Source organism: Ambystoma mexicanum, chromosome 3p (assembly GCF_040938575.1).
Source record: "Ambystoma mexicanum isolate Mex_15411 chromosome 3p, UKY_AmexF1_1, whole genome shotgun sequence".
Taxonomy (NCBI): domain Eukaryota; kingdom Metazoa; phylum Chordata; class Amphibia; order Caudata; family Ambystomatidae; genus Ambystoma; species Ambystoma mexicanum.
In genome coordinates this window covers 884,256,739-884,280,391 of record NC_090925.1, presented here as the reverse complement: position 1 = coordinate 884,280,391, position 23,653 = coordinate 884,256,739, and the positions used below count along the sequence as shown (strand labels likewise).

General features: G+C 46.2%; 1 protein-coding gene across 2 annotated transcripts in view; it reads left to right on the top strand.

Moving 5' to 3' along the window:
* ACSS2 (acyl-CoA synthetase short chain family member 2) overlaps positions 1-23,653 on the top strand; it is a 948,517-nt gene that overhangs the window by 545,437 nt on the left and 379,427 nt on the right. For both annotated transcript variants that reach the window (XM_069652109.1, XM_069652108.1), the window contains one exon: positions 6,259-6,396. In XM_069652109.1, coding sequence (XP_069508210.1) covers positions 6,259-6,396 — 138 coding nt within the window. The remainder of the gene's footprint in view (positions 1-6,258; positions 6,397-23,653) is intronic.

The following is a 23,653-nucleotide window of genomic DNA, read 5'->3' as shown; positions in this document are numbered from 1 at the left end:
TCCTGCTAATATATCAATTCCAAATTTCCATGCCAGCACTGATTTGGGTGCTAGTCTGATATATGTATCAGGGGGTTGAATTAGTATCAGATCAGTGGATATAAGTCTTCTGACGCCTGGAGAAATAATCTCATCCCTACTACTACTACCAATATCAAACTCAATAGAGCCCTTGGTAGCTACTGAGAGGTCTGATACTCTGGCACTTAGCTTTTCAAATCATAGGCTCCCCAACTTGTATTGGTTAAGCCGCATCCCACTTCTGACCTCATTTGTGAAGGCATCATGAAGCAAGACACAGACAACAGATTTCATATTCAAACAAAAATGTCAGGATGGTAGAAGGCCGAACCTGCCCTATCCTAAGGTATACTTTCCCTACATAAAGAAAGTAAGGAAAGTCTGAGTCAGAAAGTTAAACTAAAATAAACTGTGTCCAAAACCTATGCTTGCCCGCACAACTAAAGCTAAACAATGTATGTATAGGGAAGTCATTAATTAAATAAATAGTGTTCAAAATAATGTTCTGAGCGCTTTCTAGCTCCTGGCTTAATCATCAGCTCCCTTCCCCAAGTTCAAGACAGTTCCACAACACTTTGGAGTTCCCTTTTCCAAGTTTAAACAGGCACCTTGTACTTGCTCCCAGTCTCTCAAAGTTCAAGATAAGTTCCAGGTCAACTTTATACGGCTTTAGTTTTCTTACTAGTTCATCAGATTGCTTCCCTTGGTTTGCTTCAGTAACCTCCTTGGCTTTTCACAGTTGGGGCTCCCTAGTCTAGGTGCAGTTGTCGGACGGTACGGTCCACTTACTACAGGTTGCACAACCAGGAGCCCTAGCCACTCCTGCCCACACAGGTTTTCTGTGATTGTATCTGTATCAGGATTCACACTTAACAGCCTTCTTATCTGCTCACATTTGGGTCTCTTTGGACTCGGCGCTGTTGTCAGACCGCATGGTCCACCCAGTATAGGTCGCGCAACTAGGAACCCTAGGTTCTCCTTGTTAGCCTCTTGGCTTTGCCACAAAGTGTCACAACTCCTTTGCTAGTCTTTGGCTTTGTTACATTATATTCTTGCTTATATTTCACTCTATGGCGACTTTGTTTCTTTAGCACTTTGTTCTTGTGTTCACTTTCAATTTCCCATCTCTGCTTTCTTTCGTGATGCATACAATTTCATATTTGGCTTTCAAATGGTCCGTCACCCCATCTCGGCTTTCTTTCGTGATGCATACAATTTTATATTAGGCTTTCAAATGGGCAGTGTCTGTAGTTCATACACATTTGTCAAAGGCTCCTAGCTTTGCCCAAAAGCTTTCATTTAGTTCTGTATTCAATCTGCACAATCTTTCACCCTGCTGCTTGCAGGTTAAAGGACTTTTAATATTTTCTCCAGTTCGGTTTCTCATGTGCATGCATTTCATTCATTCAGCTTCCATTTTCGGTTTCCCTTACCGCTCCAGGAGTGCCCCGGCTGGAGTGGCTTCTCTCTGCATTTGCTGGTACTCTGCGACTCCATCGGGCAGCTGTGCACCTTGCTTCCGCTTTCGCCTGCAAGTCTTGTTTCGTTTGCTCGCCTTTTGGTTTTGCACTGCACACGACTGGCAGCTCCACTTCCCTTCTGTGGATGCTATAGGTCGCAGCCTTTGTACGCGAGCCCCTCTCACTCTTCGGATTCACTCTGCACATGTCCGGCAGCTCTGCTGCTCTTCTGTCAGTCCCTCGCCCTCCTCTCACAATGCTTGCTGCTCCGGTGGCACACCTTGGACCAATGAGGCTTCCACAATTGTGGTTTTCTTGCAGCCCATTGACTCCTGGGATCCACAGCCTGTTGAGGTCTCCTCCTGCGAGCATCCTGTCTCTCCTGCAGGTTCCACCTCGGCCGCCTCCCCGCCAACAGGCATCCCTGCTGGTTTGGTCTTACATACCGCTGGTCTCCTCCCTTCTTATACACCTGCAACCACTTGACATGTTGCAGGTGTGAATTCCAAATTGTAATTGCCTGACTACATTTAGAGGAGATCTTTTGACGTGCCTGAGCCTTACAACACTCTGCAGGTTTCTTCCTCGTCTCAGTACTAGAGTGATGAAATGTGTTACTAGTGTTCACTACTCCTAGTCGCCTCTTCCTCGTCTCAGTACTAGAGTGGGTTGAATGAGGGGAAATGTGGTGAGTTTTGTTGCAATAGCCTTTAAAGGCAGGTGAAGGGTTAGATTGGTCTTCATAAAGAAAAGGCGGATACCATGCCTCGCCTATGGGTACCCCACTCTCAATCCCCAAGGACACACCACCCAGGTGATCCTCCCTCGCTTCTTCAACCGCAGGATCAAAAAGCAATGGCCTTTGCCTGGCTACCTGAGCTGAGGATCCAGGTGGAGTAGGAGCGAGGACACCCCCAGGTTTCTCACTCTACAAAATATTATTCTTCCCTTAGATTATTTGTGCAATATTAATGTTCCTTTCAGTCTGGCTCTTTTCCTATGAATCTGGAAATCCTGGAGCCTGGCTTCATGTGGATCCCTATGTCGCTGGAAATGCCAGAGATACCTTCCCAGAAGGCTTCTTTTCAGTGGATTATGCTCTGTTACCCATGAAGTCTTTTTTTTGGAAAGGTGCATTTCTCCTCCGCGGGGCAATGTGCTAACTTACACTCTTGGCCACAGTAATTCTTTGGTATGGATAAATGTCAGTGGTGGAAATATGCACTCTTTTACCCATAGCGAGTCACGCTTGCACTAAGGCGCCGCATTCTGGCCGTCTGAATTTTGTAACCACTGTGCGCTCTTTTCACTCTCGTCCCCTGGAAATGTTCTGTGAAGCGACTGGTTCTGCTGCTCTTCGAGCAGTTTGGAGGATTAGATTAATGAGAAGTCGAGCACTGCTTCTCAATGCTGTTCTTTTATAGTCTGACTTCTATTACACTTCTTGCGTTTATGTCCAGATTCAGTGACTTACCTGTTACTTTTTCGTGCATTGAAACAATCAACTCTTTCCCAATTTCTCCAGCCCACCTCTGGACACAAGAGTTGTGCGACGTGACTCTGGGCCAAAATAATGGGTGGAAAAAGGTGCCAGCCAGAAAAAACCTCCAGTGCAGAGAAGTCCTTTGGTCCATGATCACTCGGCTGATCAAGCCAAGTCCATGCAGCATACTACAGCACAATAACCATGGTGGTGAAAAGATTTGCTAAACAAATGTCTATCATCTGGTGGGAATAAAGAGCAAATGGTATCAAATTAACAAATAAATATCTAATTGCAAGTCAATCTAAAGTCTCCTTTATGGGCATTTATGAAATAGCTAAGCCTTATTTAACACAGGTGTACTTTCAGCATCAGCGTTTTTTTGTCATTTTATTTTAATTTGTAGTAGATATTTTGACCCGTGAAGGAAATGGTTGAGGCCAAAATGTTATGTAAATGTGCCGATGCTTTGAGTAATGATACAAATATTATTTATGATCTACAAGAATGATAAAGAAGCACTAATGGGCGCTTATGCCTTCACAAGGTAATATTTTTCCTTAGTATATTTATTTCAATCTTGTTTTTATCCCGAAATGTTTTCATGAATTTGGTGTCTTTTTTATGTAGTTTGTGAGAATATTAATGGAGACATCCAAATACAATATTACTGACTCAAATGAAACCACGAATACAAATGACGACTTGGCAAACATGTGTGGGTCCAAACGTCACCAGAAAAAACAAGAAGAGTGCGCAAGTTAGTGAAACCAAGAACATTAGTGCACATAGAAAAAGAAAATCTTTAGGGTGAGATGAAGCATGGCAGAAAGACATAGAAAGCCTGCTTTGGGAAGATCTACTTTGAGAAGTCTTATTGAAGGGCATCTCATGAATGGGGTTTGTGAGGGGGCAGAAATGTGACTCTGATACAGTGGGGCATGGTGGTTCGTAAATACTTTTATATATGAATAAAAATGAAAAGAAAAACCCTATCTTGCCATATCTTTAAGAGGGGGTTCCCTGCCTCAACTAAAAATACTACATCTGTCAGGATATCCAAATCAAAAGTCCACAGTCTGAGACCTATCTCTGTCTCTTACACTTCAAATTAGACTAAAGAGGAAAGAAAGGTGTCTCCTTGGTCCAGATGAATTGCTCCCTTCTTTGCATAATGAAAAAAAAGTTCCCCAACGTGGAACAGGATCCTTGAGGGGATGTTTCCTTATCCCCAGGTTGCAAGTGCCTTTAGAAAACAAAATATAAAGTTCTGAATTGGAAGGTGTCTTGAAGTTAAAATTCAATCTTCACTGCTGGGGGAATGTCTCTGTGCCCCAGGCCTTTCTCTGGCTTTTGGTACAGTTTGACAACCGATGAGTGAATGTCTCTTTTCCCCTGGTCTTGGATGCGATTCCCAGACCCCTGTGTGCAGACCTGATATGCTTCCATTCCAGGTACTGTGACGAAGAAGAGGGGATTGTGCTTCTCTTCTTCACTCGTACACCTGGTTCACTATCCTACCAGGTATTCCTATGACTGATTTACTTAAGGCAATCTCTGTTTATGGATATGCGACCCAGACCCTGCTTCTCAGGTTTTTCCAATCTTCCCCAACAACCGGGGTACCGTCGAGTTCAATGCTCTGTCTCCTCTGTATGGACGGAGCATTCCATCTGTTCAGGTTCCCTTGTTCTTTCTCTCACTGGCTGTACACTGAATGCGGCAACATTGCAGCATTGCCAGCGGGACAACTGGAGGCTTTCTCCACAGCCGCTCTCCCTCTCTCCCGGTCCGGACTGCTCAAGCAGCTCTGTATGCTTTCCTGCGTGCTCTCTCTCTCACGGGGTAGGTTTCTTCTGTGGCGCCTCTACAGCAAAGAAGGCTAGGTATCTGGAGGCTCTCTCCATGACCACCTGGTTCGAGTATTGCTTCTGCCTGGCCTCCTTTCTTCAAACTCTGCCTTTGGTCTGCCAACTGCAGACCGGATCGAGACACCTTTGAAGAGGTCTCCGCGTCCTGGTTAGCAGTCTCCTCTCCACACCATGCCAGACGACTTCCTGACCCTTGGCTCCTCCTAGGAGGATCTGTCTCGCTGGTCAGGGTCAGTCCTTCTTCCCTTTTAATTATCCTTGTGCTAGTTTTGGATGTAAAATGTCTAGACCGCTCATGTTGGTTCCACAGAGTGTCCTTAATTGCTCCGCAATGCTTCCTAGTCCCTGTGGTTGTTCTTACTTTGTTCTAGAACTCCTGCCTATCCCTCCTTGTCTCAGTGTCGCTTACTTCTGTGGCACTACACAAATACATAGGAGAGAAGGGAAAAGATGGAGAAGGTGTGGGTGAACGAGAGGGGGAGAAGTAGATGAATACCACGTTCTCATGAGATAGTCGTCCCTGGTCCCATAGAGGGGGATCCCTTCCCATGTGATCCTCCCATTGAGTACCACCCCCAGGGGCACTATGGGGTAGCAGCCTCACCTCTCTGGCCTCATGGGAAGGGGCTCCCCCTAGCAAAGCAGGAATGTCTTTGGGCTTTTTACTGCATGAAGCAACCACGATGGTGAAGCAATACCTAGCTAAATAGTAGTACACATCTTCGCAACCTAAATGCTGTGCAATACAGTCTGGTCGGTTAAATAGCCGGAACATCTCTCTAGCCGCAAACTTGCTGTGGATCACCACCAGGCCTACTCGCAACTCAGTGGGCAACCATGATAATCCCAGTGCATGACAATTTCCAGCTTTTTTTTAATGGGTAGTCTGTGGTCATACCAAAGATAGCAGATTAGAAGTTGCAGATTAAATTGTATGGGTACGTGTGTGGAAACTTCATTAAATCAATTAATGCAGTTCTGTGATCATCCAAATTTGTCTAGCAGTATTGTTGAACAAGGATAAATAAAATGGAATGTGCTTAATTTGAAGCGTCTATCAAAGTTGGTTCTCAATGTATCTCTAATAGTACTTGTTTTTCTAAAGATTTCAGAGGTTTTGTTCACAAAATGTTTCTTACACAGACCGTTATTGCTCTTATGTGGTGTTATAAACCCCTTCTATCTGTCATTGAATAATTGGACTGGACTTTGCCAGCATTCCATGTAATTTACTTGCCCTAGTTTTGAGTGTTCCCTTTGATTCCAAGATTTGCGCTATGCTGGTTTTCTATCATTTGCATTTCTTCTGATGTAGAGAATTGCTTTCCATGCTAAAGCTTTAACTACTGATGGGTGCAGCTTTGTTTTCTCAGCCATACTTCCTGTTTGTATCCATCTGTAATGCTAATATGTTCTTCTTCAGACATCCTGGAACCCATGTGTTGATATATGGTGGCATGACCTCATGAAAAACTCCAGTGATGTGTGTGAGCCTGAGTGGGGCGATGCTGAGGATGACCTTTTTATTCTCTACACTAGTGGATCAACTGGAAAACCAAAGGTATGGACTAGGGCTAAGGAAGAACTGCACATGTATCTCTATGGTGTTATGAATTTGATAGCTGTTTGTGTAATTCATTTTTGGGATAACAAAGCCCGAAACCAATCATTTCCATTCAGAGTGAAATTTAACAGTCTAGTGTGGTAGTGCACAACTGGGACTGCATTTTGCCACTGTGGTATTCTGTATTTAATCAGTGGAGATTGTTTGAATGCATGGGCCATTTGAGATACAAGGTACAGTGCATTTTGCTGACAATAACATATGTTCTCCAGAATTGGATCTTTCACAGATTCACATGCTGTTTCAATATTCTGTCGTCAGGCTGAGAATACTCAGTAACATTAAGGCAGTTTACATTTAAATGTTAAACTGCAGTCACTTTAGTGCTCTTTTAATTGTTTTGGGTCATATTACCCCACAGCCAATAGGCAGAGAGTCCCTTAGCTCCACCCATGAAGGCCATCGTGAGATTTTTTACTACACCTTCAAATGTTGGGAATACTCTCATAGCTCCTTCATTCGACAATTTAAGACTTTTTTCTGTAATTTTTCATCAATATTTGAGTCCTTTTTGCAACACTTCCAGCGAGATACTTCATATTTTGGTGGTCACGAGTGTTTTTACATCTCTGGTGCCTCCCTGCTTTTAATACTTTTGCCACTTTAGGGTTGAGCCCTATTGGTGGTCTCCTATTGACCCAACCATGACTGATTCAAGGTCAAAGAAAAGTCTCTTCAAAGCACGTTCCACTTGTCACTAATGTCTATGTGGAGGACCAGCATGTGGATTGTATCTGTTGCCTGTACCTGTGCCATTCCTTCTCCAACAAGACGCTCCGAGACCAGCACAGAAGGTTGGTGACTTGGCTTGATGAGGGTATGGTGGCCTCAGAAGTTGCTTCGGTTCGAAGCCAAGGCTTGCTCTGCCATAGCAGACAGCAGGAACGTACACGCTCTTCCAAGAGGTTGAGGTCCCACGAGGATGCTTCCCGTGGAAAATTGGTGAGGAAGGATTATGTCACCCACACTCATTCTGCCCGGGATGGGACAGTTAACATACCCAATCTACCATGTGAAAAGCCAGAGTCCACGAAATCTGCTGTGTCAGTTTCATCTACTGCTACTCTGACGCCATTTGTGTCTATGGCACATTGGTCCACTAAGACGACAACTACATTGACTCCTCCTCATCCACTGTGACGAAGCATGGCAAGTCTGCTTCCATCCCGTCCTCGTCCATCACTCAGTTGACCTCCTCATCTGCTCCTCTGTCAATGACTGCTTCATCCATCAAAGCACAGTCAATGGCCAAAACACCACCGACAATGAAGACATCTACCCAGCTAATGACGAAAAAACCTCAGTTGAGAACAGTTACCACTTTGTCTGCCACAGAAACCTCCATCGGCTCCACGAAAAACAGCCTCTGTTTGCTGTTGGTCTTTATGCTCCTCCTGCTGTTCCGGGCCCTTCCCAGGTGCACCCAATGGAAATCCTTGAGCATGTGATAGACACTGATTTTGGGGAACCGGAAGGTCTTTTTTCAGATGACAGAGGAAGTCCTATCGTTACTCCCTCCTGCCCAGGCACCACCACCAATGCAACCACTTCCAACCATGCAGCTTCCATGTACCCTTCGTATTCCAGCTGCTCCTCAAAGTGCCCCCAGTCAACCGGAGTCGTATTTCACAGGACATTTTGTCTACACTCCAAACTGTGGTGTCTGAATTGCAGCACAGGGTTCCTTTGGTTCTTTCTGCTCCATGGATGACAACTGTTCCACCAGCTTGTTCTAGATGCCCTTGTGGCGTCCCTCCATTGGCTTCTCATCCTACTGAACTCTCTGAATCGGAGACAAACAATGACACCTCAGGGTGGGACTTCTTCTCACACTATAACCAATGAGTTTGATGACCTTGTTATTGTGCACGTCAAACCTGATGATCTTCCTATTCAGATTTTCCACCTCATGAGATTGGTACTTTAAATTTTCTTCTCTCCAAGGCTGCTAGAATATTTGATTTGCTCCCAGAGGCGAAAAAAAGACTCCCTGTACCAATGCAGAGAACAGGCTAGAAAGACGGTCGTCTTGATAACCATACTAGATGAATCTGGGAGGATGGACTCCTAACTATGAGGAACCCCTTTTTGACCCCTCTGACAAAAAGTACAAGGCCCCTGATAGGGACCCTAAGTGCCTTTAGAGCGCAGTCTAGCCGGATTTGTGGCCTCCGCTGTTGCACTCAAACGCTCAGCAAATCCTTCTCTGTTATCTGTGTGCTGTAAGTTAGGAAGGCAGGCAGTTGGATGCTTTGGGTAAGCACATTATTTCAACTGCAGCTACTGCTATCAAAGCCTCTAACTCTTTGGACATTGTCACACTACGCTATGACAGGGAATTGTGGTTCAAGCTGGACCGCATTCTTCTGCACGAAGGAGGGGGAGCTGCCTTCGACAATGCCATTTCAGTTGTGGACATCACTGACACTGGTTTCCAGCAGTGGGCAGCAGTGTGGTGCTTCGCCGACAAAGATGGTTAAAGGCTACCAATTTCTTTATGGAAGTACAAACCAAAATAGCAGATGTGCCCTTTGATGGAGAGGACTCCTGGGGGGAAAAAGCATGACCACCCGCTCCAAGCCATCAAGACCGACACTGCCAGGTCTATGGGTACCCTACAACCATGCCTGCAGTCATTTTGTGCAGGGAATTCATCGTTTTTGAAATCCAACGGGGACTATAGGCCATCTCACTGGTTACAGTCCTATTGATCATCCCATCTATCAGTCGGGAGACACCTACAAGGGAAGTCCCAGTCCTGCAGGGGCAACCAGATCAGCTTGGCTCCTGCCAACCAAGGGATCAAGCAGGTGAGCAGGCTTGGCCAATCTGCAGACTCATCCGCCACTTCCACTCCCCTGTGGGGGGACGCTTTTCCCAATTTGAATTTCTCACCGAGTGGTCCAACATTACCAAGTGGGTTCAGTCATTTCTCTACCACGGTGTCACCCTGTAGTTTCAAAGCCTACCGCTCAACGTTCCTCCATCCACACAGCTAAAAAACATCTTTTGACACTTAGGAAGTATGTGCCCTCCTCTTCAAGGGGGCCATAGAACGCATCCCTTAAGTCCAGTGGGGACTTGGGATCTATTACAGATATTTCCTAGTATGGAAAAAGTCAGGTTTGTGAAGTCCAATTGTGAATCTTCGGCTGTTGAACAAGTTTACCTGTTCAGACCTTCAAGATGGTTACGCTTCAACAGGGAGATTTCCGGTCTTTACTAGAACTGGAGTACTTCCATGTTCCATTACATCAGCACCACCAGAAGTGCCTCTGTTTCACTGTGGCAGGAATTCAGTATCAATTCAGGGCACTACCCTTCAGCCTCAAGGCATCCCCAAGGGTTCGGGGTCGTGTCCAGCAGCAGAGCCATGAAGACGTGAGCCAGCAGAGCACTGTGGCGCCCTGTTAATATCCTGCATTCATCCTAACAGAACTATGTAATTTTGGACAACCGTGAAGAAGAAAAGGAGGAGAAACTGATCGCTGCTGAGGAGAAGCGAAATTGATGCGGGAAAGCGAGAGAGAGGGGGAGAGAGACAGCTGCCTCATCAAAGCGCCAGCCATCTTGCAGGGGGAAGCCGTGCGCGGTCTGCCGCAGCACTCAGATGAGGCACTCTGAAATCGCCCGAACACCGGAAGTTATAGAGGAGAAGAGCCTTGCCCGCAGATACTTTGGAGGAACACAGGCGGCGGCCCAACAGGCAGGATCGCAGTGTGGGGAGGAGGGCGAGATTGCTCCCTATAGATTGTGAGCTCCATGCCCGACTGGTGGTGGACCAGCAAACAACATTGGAGAGCGGAGGAGGGATGCTGCTACCGACAGAGCGAGAGCTCTACGCAATGTACCCAGCTGGTGAAACCGAGGCAAAGAGGCACAGAGCACGCAGAAGATATGGAGAGGGAACTCTGGGCCTGAATAGAGGTTCAAGACAGAGGCTGGTCCCATATTGAGAGCTGAACTCCTGACAGTGCTCCTGATAGTAGGAGCAGCAGCTGCATGTTGGGATAAACACACAGTGACAAATCCAGCGTCCAGGGCAACAGAGGGGGCAGCTCAGAGTGACAATAATTGGGAAGAGGAAAAATCCCTCTGGTATATGCGCAGCACTTTCATAGAGACAGTGCACGAACAAAGGGTATCCACATAATTTGGGTGTACACATTTCTATAGCAGGCAAGGGCCATAACAGCGCATGGTAGTGTGCAGCGGCTGGGAGCATACTGGCTGACTAAGACCAGGGGAAGGAATATTGGACTTGGAAGAGTCGGGTTTGACCAGGCAGGTGTTTGTTGAACCAGAGGGAAGGGCACCCCCGGAATTAAGTCTGAGACTAACCCCCCGAGTAAGAGCGATCGTGAAAGGGCAACAAAAGATGGGGCATATGTGGGAGCAAAATCGAAACAGCACAAGCAGGCTGCAGATCGGCAGGAGGATAATGCAGGGATGAACCAGCAACTGGAGGGGTGACAATGGAGTGTCTGAGGATGGCAATACAGGACTCGAGGAAGGCACTAGAGAGTAAAATCCAGGAGGTAGGGGTGGATGCGACCTTGATACATGCAGGTTTAAAGAAAGTGAACAAGAGTATCTGGAGTAGAAAAACGGGCCAGTGACCTTAAAGATGTGGTGGCACAGCTGCAGAGTCAGGTTAAAGGCTTAGTGGGGGTCACAAGGGTTCTTGAGGATAGAGCGGAGGACATGGAGGGCCGCTCTCAAATATCATTTCAACGTAACAGGCTACTTTTACCCACAGCACTGGGAAGAAGAATTTTCAGGGCAGTAGGCAGTATCCCACAGCCTCAAGTAGGGCTGATAACTCAGTATATGTTTCAAAGGGAATGAATGGCGGTTAAGATGGGGACATGGAATGTCCAGGGATTGGGTAACAGGGCCAAACGAACCAAGGTATGGAATTTCTTGCAGCAATATGGTGTTCAATTGGGTCTGCTGCAAGAAACACACCTAATAGGGCCGGACCTGGAAGAGGTTAGTAAGCAAGTGGGGGGGGGGGAGTGGTGGTAGGATCCACAGTTTCATTGTATTTCCGGTGGTGGGGGGGACTGGGGTTGTGTGGAGAGTAAGGTACCTTTGCAAATCGAATCAACCAAAGTGGACTCAGAGGGATGTACCCGTTGTGGTAAGGGGAAGATTGGAGGGGCAAAGTCTCTGCATAGTAAACTTTTATGTGCCTAACACGGGCGATGAGGAGTACTTTCAGGAGGTACTGGCTTTAGTAGATTCGGGAAGGGCTGATATCTTTATGCAGGGCTGGGATTTAATTGTTATCTGGATCCGATTAAGGACCGGTCTAACACAGACACAGTAATTAGGCAGAAGTCCACAAGGTCATTGAATAAGGTGGTATTGGAGTTAGACCTCATGGAATTGTGGAGAGGGTCTCACTGGGATGACAGTGAATACTCCCTGTATTCACAAGTTCATCGGTCGTACTGTATGCTAGATTACTTATTTGTGGGCAGGGAATCTGCACATTGATTTGAAAACACTCTATATTTATGGAAGGTTCTATCAGACCATGACCCGTTGGTGACAATGCTTAAAGGACACGCCAAATGCATGGCTATACCGACATGGAGACTGAGGGTGGACTTGTTGGAAGATGTGACATTTCGAACCACCATATGGGAACCGTTTGGGAAGCCCTAAAAGTGACGATTGGATGGGTCTGTATTTCTAAGGCTGTGGGGGTAAGGAGAATTATGTTGGATGCCCTGAAGGGATCTGAACAGCAGTTTAGAGGTCTGAGGTCTGGAGAACGATGTGGGTAAAGGGCACAGGTTGGGGAAAGACCTAGCAGACGCACTTCTTAACCAGCAGCAACGCCAAAAGGCGTTTTTCAGGTTTGGCAAGAGTACACGAGGAAGATGCATGGCGAGGGGGACAAGGCTGGGTGCCTATTAGCTTGGTCGATACGAAAAAAATCCCCAAGGGGGGCTATCCTGCAGATCTATGATGAGTCAGGGACACCATTGGCCACGCAGCAGCATATAAACAAAGCATTCTAGGTATACTATAAAAAGCTATACACCAGTAAAGGCACATATACAGAGGAGGAAGCAGTGGACTTGTTAAACATAGCGCATATACCTTTGCTGTCACAGCATCAGAGGGAGGAATTGGATGCTCCCATAATTGAGAGGGCACTCCGGTCAATGCAAAGGGGCAAAACCCCAGGCAGGGATGGGTTGCCGGTGGAATTTTACGTCTTAACCTACGTAGTTATACTGATTGCACAATTGAAACAAGTGTATGAGGAGGCATTTCAGAAGGGCACCCTTCCGAATACTATGCGAGAGGCGCTGATTACAGTGCTGTTGATACCTCAAAAAGATCTGAACCAATGCGACTTTTATAGACCTATCTCTCTTATTAACGTGGATGCCAAAATACCAGGGAAAGTGCTGGCATCAAGACTGCCTAGGGTGATCCTGGATCTCATACGCCTGGATCAATGTGGATTTGTGGGTGGGAGAAACGCCTCCATGAACGTTAGAAGATTACATTATATAATGGAACAGGTACAGGGTTTTAAGGAAAAACTAGCGATAAAGGCCCTGGATATGCAACCAAGGCTTTTGATTCTGTGGAGTCGCCCTAGCTGTTTCTTGTACTAAATGCATTTGGGCTAGGACCCAGCATTTAGAAGTGGATTTGCCTACTGTGTAGAGACCCAGTAGCGCAAGTCAAAATGGGGGACTGGATCTCTTCGCAATGACTGCTAGGGTTGCCCGGTTTCCCCATTGTTGTTTGCCATGGCTCTGGAGCCCATGGTGGGGTACTTTAGACATTACATCTCAGAAACCGGGACCAAGATCCGAGGCATTACCCAAAACATATCTCTTTATGAGGATGACGCACTGTTGTATGTCAGCAATCCAAGGGAGAACATCCTGATAATCCTGGAAGTGTTAAGCAACTTCAGACAGCTCTCAGGCTTCCTGATAAACCGGGAAAAATCTCTACTGTTCCCGCTGGCAGCCTAAAAGAACGGCAGAGGGAAACCCTTCCTCATTGGGAGGTGAGATGGGAATTGTAATCCTTCCGATACTTAGTCATTACAATTTTCCATGAGATGGAAGAAACCTATGTTCATAATGCAGGTTGGGCGTTATTTAGGGTCGCAGACTCAGTGGAATTCTGGAAAGCCTTACCTATGTCCTTAATGGGGAAGATCGCTTTATGTAAAATGGTGGTACACCCGAGACTGTTATACTATTTTGCCAATATACCGTACACAATAAAATGCATTTTATTTTTTTTAAAGCTGGATGCAAAAATAGGGCTATTACTGTTGGTGTCAGGCCATAGGCGAGTGGCTTTAGATACATTGTGTCGGCCTTATCTTGGGGGGGGGGGTTACACATCCAGATTATGAAACCTACTTTATAGCAACTCAGCTGCAGACAGTAACCCACTGGAGCCATTCACCAGAAGGAGATCAGACGAGGTTCCTACAGGGATTCCTGTGAAATAGGGAAGGGATTGAATTAATGTGGAGCACAGTGGGAGTGGGCCATATATACGCAGTTCTAAGGATGATTTGGAATAATCTCCCAAAGAAATTACATAGATCCAGGATGTACAGCCCACATTTGCCATTAGAGTTTGCCCCGATTATACGGGACACAGTTAAATGTTTAGACATGGCCAAAATACGTAGTAAAGGCTGCACTAGGCTAGGGGACCTGTATGTGGAAGGGAAACTTCTGCCATTCGAACAGTGGATACAGACATACAACATATCGAAAGGTTCCTTTCTGGGATATGCACGACTAGTAATGAGGTTGGCAGACTTATGGGAGGACACCCCAGAGGAGCCAGAAACAAACACGTTGTTGCAGCGGATACTAGACTTAGACAGGAGCAGAAGAGCGATATCAATTTTGTACAGGGCAATAGGTGATAAGTGGATTTGCACATAGGAACAGGTTAAAATAGCATATAGGAATACGTGGTTTTGTTTAATTCAATATCATTTCTTACATAGAGTTTACATGACTCCGTCCAGATTCCATTCTATTAACCCACACATTTCTCATTGTTGTCCACGGTGCGGAGGAGTGTCGGCAAGATTCTGGTATTTAACCTGGTATTGCCACGTCATTACAACGTAGGTTATGCCAAAGTTAAATACCTGTATGATACTCAAATAAACATTTTTTTAAAAAAACATTAATTACCTGGACACACAGCACATATCACTGCACCCCAGAGATGTGTCTACGGGGAAAGAATACCTGGGGGGAAACGAGTAAAAATAAAAAAGAAAATGGTGCGATTCCTATTAATATTGGCAAAAAGACGGATCACAAGATCATGGAAATGCCCTAGTAGTCAATTAGTGCAATCCTGGGCAGTGGATGCGCATCGTAGGGCGATGGCAGAGTTGGAGATATTAAGGAGGCAGAAAGATCTGGAGACGCATACGTCTTCTCAGTTGTTTGTGGCCTTACCCACAGTTGTGGCTGTGGGTAAGGAGCTGTCCAAGTCCTCCATCTCCCGCTGGCTGGCTGACTGACTGTATTTCCTACTGTCACTGCATCACTAACAGGCCTCTTTTTGGTTGGCATACCACACATTCCACGGGGGCCGTTTCTTCCACTACCGCATTCCTCTCCACTGTCCCGCTGTTGGAGATCTGTGGAGCGGCCACATGGCGGTCTGTCCACACCTTCACAAGTTTGTATTGTTTGGACAAGGATTCCGTGCAGGAGTCCAGTTTCAGACAAGCAGTGCTCGGTCATCTGTGTGCATAAGGTGTGCATTTCCTGATGGTGAGTCTGTTGCCTCTGTCCATATTTTGTATTGTATGTATATACTGCTTCATAATCTATTCAAACAGCAAGTGAATCTTTGAAAGCTACAGTGCTGGCGATGGAATAAGTTACTTGCATGTAACCAGTGCTTAAAGTGGGCCGGGGCCTGCCGGGGCCGGGCCCCGGCAGTCTCCAAAAAGTGGGGCTGAGCCGGGGCCCTGCCGGGGCCCCGTCCCACCGCCCGCAACATTGGCGGGATGCATTATCCCTTCGCGGCCGCAGCCGCGACGGGAGATGCATGCGCCTGCCATGAAGTCAGGCGATCTGACAAAAGTGGCAGCCAACCACAGCGACGCTGTGACTGGCTGCCACTTCTGTCAGCCATAGTAACTGCATCTGGTGACCCCTCGCGCGAGAGGTCACCAGAGGTGGTTACTGTCCCTTTGTTTCCCCAGGTCGCCGAGGCGTCTTTAACATTCGGCGAACCTGGGGATTCCTCGACATATTTCGAGGTTTATAAAAGATGGCTTTGAAAGTACACATTTCAAGCCATCTTTTATAAAGCTTTGCCGACGGACAATTTTGTCCGTAGTCAAAGCTTTATAAAAGACGGCTTGAATTGTGTACTTTCAAAGCCATCTTTTACAAACTCGAAATGTTTAAAAAAGATGGCCTGAAAACTAGGCAAACCGTAGGGTATGCACACAAATATATATAAATGTTATATATTTGTGTGCGTACCTTACTATGGTGTGTGTACTGTGCAAGCCATGTTTTCTAAACATAGAAATATGTAACATATTTCTATGTTTAGAAAACATGGCTTGCACAGTACACACACCATAGTAAGGTACGCACACAAATATATAACATTTATATATATTTGTGTGTATACCCTACGGTTTGCGTACTTTTTAGGCCACGCCCCTCCCACAAGCCACGCCCCCAAATGAGGGCCCCCCTCGATTTCTTACCCCACTTAAAGCCCTGCATGTAACCATTGGCCTCTTTCATAGATTCAAATTCGACACTCCCTCCTACGCCACTTGGCTCTTCCTGCCTCATTTTTCTACTTTCACGTGTGACTTGCTAAATCTGAAGATGGCCTCCAGGGGTGGAGCCAAGGGACTCTCTGCCTAAGAGAGCACTAAAGTGACTGCATTTTCAAATTTAAATGTAAACTGCCTTGATGATACTGAGGATTCCCAACCTGACAAGAGGGAATATTCAAACAGCATGTAAATCTATGAAAGATATCAATGCTGGAGAACAGGAGTTGCAGGCAAGTAACTTATTGAATGAGAATATTGTCATGTAATGCCAAAGCAAGCATTACAAAAAAAACTGATGTGAACAGTTGTCTTTTTGATTGTGTGAATCTGATGAAAAAACACATTGTTGTTTATAAGAAACTTAAGTTGAGCACTATTCCAGGCTTACTATTCGCCACTGCTGAGTGAAAACTGACGTGTGGCAAGTAAGTAGTGTGCTGTTTGCTTGTGGAGAATTGAGAGGGCCAATGACTTTCGATCTTTGGCTACTAGCTGCCAACTTGAAAATATTACCACTGATTTTCATCAGGCTTACTCCATTGCCAGCAGTGGTTTGCTGTTTGCCTTTTGCCTCCTTGTGAAGGGACAGGTAAGTGTGCCGAAGTAGTTTCAAATTTCAAAACGTGCGACACACAAGCAGTATATGTTTTTGCCTCATCCTATGGAACATAAAGCTAATTATAGGCTAACTAGGGGGGCTCTGCCCCCCTGTCGCACAACTCCCCAATAGGCTTGCGTCGCTCGCCTCCCCCTGATGACTGATGCGCGTTGAACTCTGCTGCTTGGGCGCTTGTAGGGATTACCCACCTAGGGCTTGCTTTGTTTGCACCCCTTGCCCCTCCTTTGAGGAATTCAATAGTTAGACAGTATACCAGCAAACATGGAGGAATGTGAGACGGAATGACAGCAGACCCATATCTTTAGTGCATACAATGACCCCAATTCAAAGCATCACGGTACCGTCACTTACACAAGTTCATCACACAACTTAATCAGTTAATATCAGTTAAAACACTTCAAACTCCTTAGGAATTGTAGATTTGGACTGGATACAATCAAAGTTGGGTGCATGCGGGATGGAATGACACCAGACACATATGAAATGTTACACAAAATCGTCACTTATACAAAACTTCATACACAACTTCATCAGTGAATGAACTCCAGTAAATGGATTTCGAACGCCTCACGAATTGCAGTTTGGGCAGCAAGCCATTAAAGTGGGCGAAATGTGGAACGGAATGACACCAGACCCATGACTGTAGGATCGGCAATGACCTCAAGTGAAAGCGTTACAAGAAAATGTTACACCAAATTGTCACTTTTACACAACTTCATCAGTAAAAACACTCCAAACGCCTTAGAAATTGCAGATAGATTTGGACAGTATACAATTGAAGTCGGCTAAATGTGGAACAAAATGACACCAGACCCATGTCTGTAGGACATATGTTGCCCCAATTAAAAGAGTTGCAAAAAACGTTATATAAAAAGTTACACGAAATCGTCACTTATGATTTTATAATATAGGGTAGATTTGCTGTTAAAAATTGCCTAATCACTTGTGACCTCTGTGTCCCCTCTAGCTCTCAGCCTCTAGTGCTTTTTCAACTACTAGGGTTTATGGACTGATGACTGGAATAGGGTTTATGGACTGATGACTGGAGTTTCTTCTGTAATAATATGATTGCTGAAGGAAGCATGTGTTCAAAATAGTTAACAGTCAATGGTTCTGAGAAAGTGGATCATCATATCAAACACTGTCGGTCTTAGATTTCTAAGATGTTTATGGCCCCCAGAATCAAATTAAACTTTTTCTGTGCAAAGACAAGAACTTCTTCCCTTTTGAGGGAAAAGTAGTGTCCAGACAAACCTACCCAAGCTAGGAAAGCGTATGTCTTTAAATACTTTTCTACCAGTCTGACACGTGGTTTGCTCTGATGGATGGCTCGAAAGGCACTTCATGTGATGGGGGTTTTAGAAATAACCTTCTGCAACAACAGCAATAAAGTCACAATTACATAGGAGAAGACAAGTGGTGGGGCTGCCCATGTTGGAAGGTCCTGAAGAAGCTTGCGGGTTTGGAATGGAAAGCCACTAGGGAACCTTTTGGGAAATACTAGTTTATTTTAAAATTAGTCAAAGGGAATGAGCAAAGTAATTAATAGACTGATGCTATGTGAAATGGAAGGAGCATTCAGGTGCAGGAGGAGTGTGGGGGGATGGTGGGATTGATTAAAAACATAAGTCGTCATTTAGAAGCACTTTTATTTTCTTTCAATATAGTCCTGACCCAGTGAGCATATTTCTCATCACATTAAAGGTGCACTTTCAAATTCCTGGCCTCTTGTTTTGCAGGAATTGTGGCATCCTCTAACTTCAGGCCTGCCTATGCCTTTGACCCATTCAAGATTATGAGCACCAAGAAATCATCTAACAAGAAAGGGAATTGTGGCTGTCATTTAAACCTTGGTGCTTCTGATAGTTACTGTGTTTCTCATTTACTAGATCCAACTGTTCCCTTTATACTTGTGTCTTCTATGTGCATGCCTATCAAGGACCATCTCACAATTTTTTGAAGATGGTCTTCAAGCTTTTATCAAGTGTTGAGCCCTGATCACTCAAAAAAAAAAGGTACTCGGTCTTAGCAAGCAGTGTTTAAACAAGCGCATTTTTGATCATCCTACCAAACCCTACTCTGCTACTCTGCTGCTAAAATCTCTCTTGGACTATTACTGGAAATTCAGGAATTAGTCTGATTCAATGCTATTGCAAGCTTTTCAGAGAGGTTACGGTTTAACTATTTTACTTTGGCCTGTAGATTGGCCTGTCAGGTGTGTCAAAGAACCAATAGATGGGGGAGGGAATTAATGAAACAGGAAGACAGATATATAAGACGACCCACAGAGACAGAACAATGTGAATGGTGTTTGGGTGCGGTCAGGTGGTGTGAAGGCGAATGGAAAGACCAGGAGGAGAATGGAAAGTGGAACATAGTGATCAGAAGTTTGACGCGGTGTTGGAGGGTTGTTCAGATAAGTTGTTGACTTTGAGAGTGATACCAGCTATGCGACTGAGGCTGTGAGAGTGCATGTGGGAATACGTTTTGAATTAGACTACATTGAGCGAAAGCGGGCTGTGTGAGAGTACATTAAATGGACAGATTCGAGAGGCCCTGGAGAAATCTAAACAGTTGAAATCAGTTGAAGCCAGTAGAAGTGTGCGTATGGCTAACAGTAACCCCACCTTAACTAAGGGGTTCCCCCGTTCAAGTGACAAAGACGACAATGCAGGCACCTCATTCGACTTTAAGAAGGATTCAACCCCAGCGCCTTCTAACCAATATAGAACACTGTGTGTTAAGAAAACTAATTGAAGGACAGCTGTCGATAACCAAACCGCACCATGAGACTCGAACCGGCCTACAAGGAGCACTGGCCTATAGGCAAAGGCAACCCGGAGTACCAAAGACCATTCTGCAAAAAACCATTACTGGGGAGTATTCCAAGGTATTCCTTGTCAGCTTTGAGAGGGCAGCAGAAACTGCTGGATGGTGTCTGGATGGATGTGCCAGGTAGGTTTATGTTTGTTTACGTTTATTGAGTTTATATAGCGCTTTACTCCAAAGCGCTTTACAGTATAACAACAAGGTACAATAATGAAAGAAGCATTTTTAAAAACATGAAACAAACCAGTGGTACAGTATGCTGAACAATTTACTCAAAAGGAGAGGAAGGGGGGTTTGGGGGGAGGGGAGAGGAGGTAGGTGAAGGGGGTTTCAAAGTCAGATTTGAGGTCAGGAGGAGTGGGAGGAAGGGGAGGAGGGAAGAGGAGGGGGGGAAGCCCCGGGGTGACCTCTTACCCCCCTGGTGGTTTCAGTATCTAATTTGAGTCAGCGGTAGGAGGGAGGAGAAGGGAGGTAAAGGGAAGGGGGGCAGGGGGTTTGAGGGGGGAGAGGTAGGGAAGGAGAGTCAGGGGGGAGTGGAGAAGAAGGGCTTGCAGGGAGGAGCAGAAGGATGAGTAGGTGGGGGTGGAGCGGATAGAGAGAGTTAGGGAGTTCCAGTGGAGGGGGCCAAGAGTTGGAAGGAGCGGAAGCGTGAGGAAGCGCAAGGGGCTGGAGGGGAAATGAAGGGGGGCGGTGGTTTTAGGGGGGAGAGAGGTAGGGAAGGAGAGTCAGGGGGGAGTGGAGAAGAAGGGCTTTCCAGGAGGAGCGGAAGGATGAGTAGGTGGGGGTGGAGCGGATAGAGAGAGTTAGGGAGTTCCGGTGGAGGGGGCCAAGAGTTGGAAGGAGCGGAAGCGTGAGGGAGGCACAAGGAGCTGGGGGTACCGTGAGAAGGTAGAGATCAGCTGAGCGGAGAGAGCGGGAGGGAGAGTAAAATGAGAGGAGGGAAGAAAGATGGGGGGCGAGGTCATGGAGAGATTTGTAGACAAGACAGAGGAATTGAAATTTCAATTGTGAGAGGAAGGGAAGCCAGCCGAGTTGAGAGAGTGAGGAAGAGATAGTCTTGACTGCCAAGAAGAAATAGAGTACGGATGGAGGAGTGGTAGATGGATTTTAGGGGAGTCAGGTGAGAGACAGGGAGTCCAAAGAGAAGAGAGGAGCAATAGAAGAAGCGGGAGAAAATAAGGGAGGAGATTAGCAGTTTGGAAGCGTGGAAGGTGAGAGAGGAGCGGATCTTGCAGATGTTGAAGAGGTGGTGCCGACAGGCACGAGAGGTTAGAGAGATGTGGTTGGAGAAGGATAGAGAGGAATCAATATGGAGGCCAAGATTGCGGGCATGGGTAGAGATGGGGAGATTGGAAGGGGGAAAGTGGATGAAAGGAGAGGGGGAAGGGGAGACAGTGTTAGGAGGTTAGAAAAGCACTTCAGTCTTGTCAGTGTTGAGGGAAAGAAAATGGGATGACATCCATTTTTTTATAGCCGTAAGGCATGTAGAGAGAGTTGGGTGGAGGTCGGAGGTGAAGGAAGAGAAGGAGAGAAAGAGTTTGTTGTCATCCGCAAAGAAGTGGTGGGAGATGCCGAAAGAAGAGGGAAAAGAAAATGTCCAAGTACAGATCCCTGGGGGATGCCATAGTTCAGGGGGAAGTTGGAGGAGGTGCGGCCGCCCCAGGAGACAGTAAAGGATCAGTTGGAGAGGTAAGAGGAGAGCCAGGAGAGGACAGAGCCTTTGAAGCCGAAGGAGGACAGAGTGCTGCGAAGTAAGGGGTGACCTATGGTATCAAAGGCTGCAGAGAGGTCAAGGAGGATGAGAATTGAGGATTGCTTAGCGTGATGAGCAGTGAGGAGAGAATTGAGTACATAAGTGAGAGAAGTCTCAATGTAGTGTTTCGGGCGGAAACCAGACTGCGATGTGAGGAGGGAGTGAGAGGAGACGAAAGCTGAGAGTAGACTAGGCGCTCGAGGAACTTTGAGATGAAGGGGAGAAGGGAGATTGGTCTGAAGTTGAAGGTAAGAAGAGGGCTAGCAGAAGGTTTCTTGAGGATAGGGATGATGGCAGCATGTTTGAAAGCTGAAGGAAAGGTAGCAGAGGAGAGACAGATGTTAAAGAAGGTGGTTAGATAGGGGATGAGGAGAGGGTAGACTTTGGGGATGAGGGAGGTGGGGATGGATCAGAGGGGGCAGCGGTAGGGTGAGTTTTGGACAGGAGACGGGAGACGCAGGTTGGGGTGATAGGAGAGAAGGTGGACAGGTTAGCAGAGATGGAAGAGGAGGGGAGAAGGAAGAAGAGGAGATGATGTTTTGGCAAAGAGAGAGAATTTTGGATGAGAAGAAGTTGGCAAAGTCAGAGAGAGAGAGGGGAGAGTTTGTGGAAGGGTTAGAAGTAGGAGGGGAAAGAAGGCGAGAAAGGGTCTGGAAGATACACGGGGGTGAGAAGCTTGTGAAGTGGAGGAGGTTAGAATAGTAGGAGCACTTGGCAGATGTGAGGCAAGAGTCATAGAGAGAGTGATATGAGAAGTAAGAAGATTGGTTAGTCAGAGAAGAGGATTTGAGCCAGCGTCGTTCGAGACGGCGGAGGAGGCGAGGCATGGACTGAAGATGAGAGGAGAGCCAGGGTTGGGGAGGTTTGTGAGAGGGTGAGAAGGAAGTAAGAGGATAGAGATGGTCAAGACTGGAGGATATAGAGGAGGACAGTGAGGAGAGGGCATTGTCGGCCGAGAGGGATGAGAAGTCAGGGAGAAGGGGAAGGTATGTGGCACACTTACGCAATGGGGAAGCCCAGAAGTTCTTCAAGGCCTTAAATCTTGATAGAACCACTCCCTATGAAGATATCAAAAGGTGAATCTTGGAGCAATTGGGATACGATCAAGAGCATTATCATATAATGCTACAAACCCTTTGTTGATGCCAAGGAGAGACTCCCAAGGCAACTGTCCTATCGGAAATGGATCCGAACAAGTAACTTGGGACAAAGAAGTTATGAAGAGACAAAATACTTGCTAATAATTATTGAGCAGTTTTTTTGACTCCCTAACACCATACCTTCAAAAGATCATATACCAGTTCCATTAGCCAACCAGGAAGGAGACAATCCAAAAAGCCAGTGTACGTCAATGGGCTATATACTCCATGGAGTCACTGGGTGGAGCAATTACAAGATGTGAGAAGGCAGTTTCCCCAGGAAGTAACTCTCCCCACACCCCGACATCCCCAACCCCATACCCTCCCCGATCAAGATAAGTGGAGAGAAAAAGGTGGAACTTCCCACCAGCAAGGACAGGAGTCAACCAAGACCTGGATTCCATCCAGAAGTAAGATTTCAGTATTATGCTTGTGGGAAATTTGGGCATATAGCTTGATTTTGCCCAGACCAAAAGAAGAGCTGATAGAGATTGGACTCTTAAGACCCAATTATCTGGAAGATGCTCTACAGAACCCACAACTTGACCCAAAAGAACAAACCGGCCAAGAATATCTTCTCCGGTTTTTGTTTCTCAGGAGTCCTTCTCATGGACAGTCTGCTATATGGGAGAGATGGACCAGAAGGTTCACCTTCCCATTCTGGTCCAGGGGAATCCCACAAAAGCCTTTTTGGACTTTGGAAGTAGACTAAGTGCCCTTGGGGCTATTCTGGCCTTCTCCCAGGAACTAAGTACACACCCACTAACCCAAATTACCACAGTCCATTGTGACAAATCAAAGAGATGTGTCCCTTCACCCCAAGGGGATTCCCCAATCCCCCTTGTAAGGCTAGGGGTGTAAACCGACTCCGCAACACCCTCCCTAGGGGTCGAGGCAAGTGGGACCTCACCGGGATAAAGACTCCTGTTCCAGTGAGGAACTCCCAACAGTCATGCACACTATGGCCTGTATGACAGGCTCTACAATACCAGAATCCTGTGAAGATAAAGACTGGGACG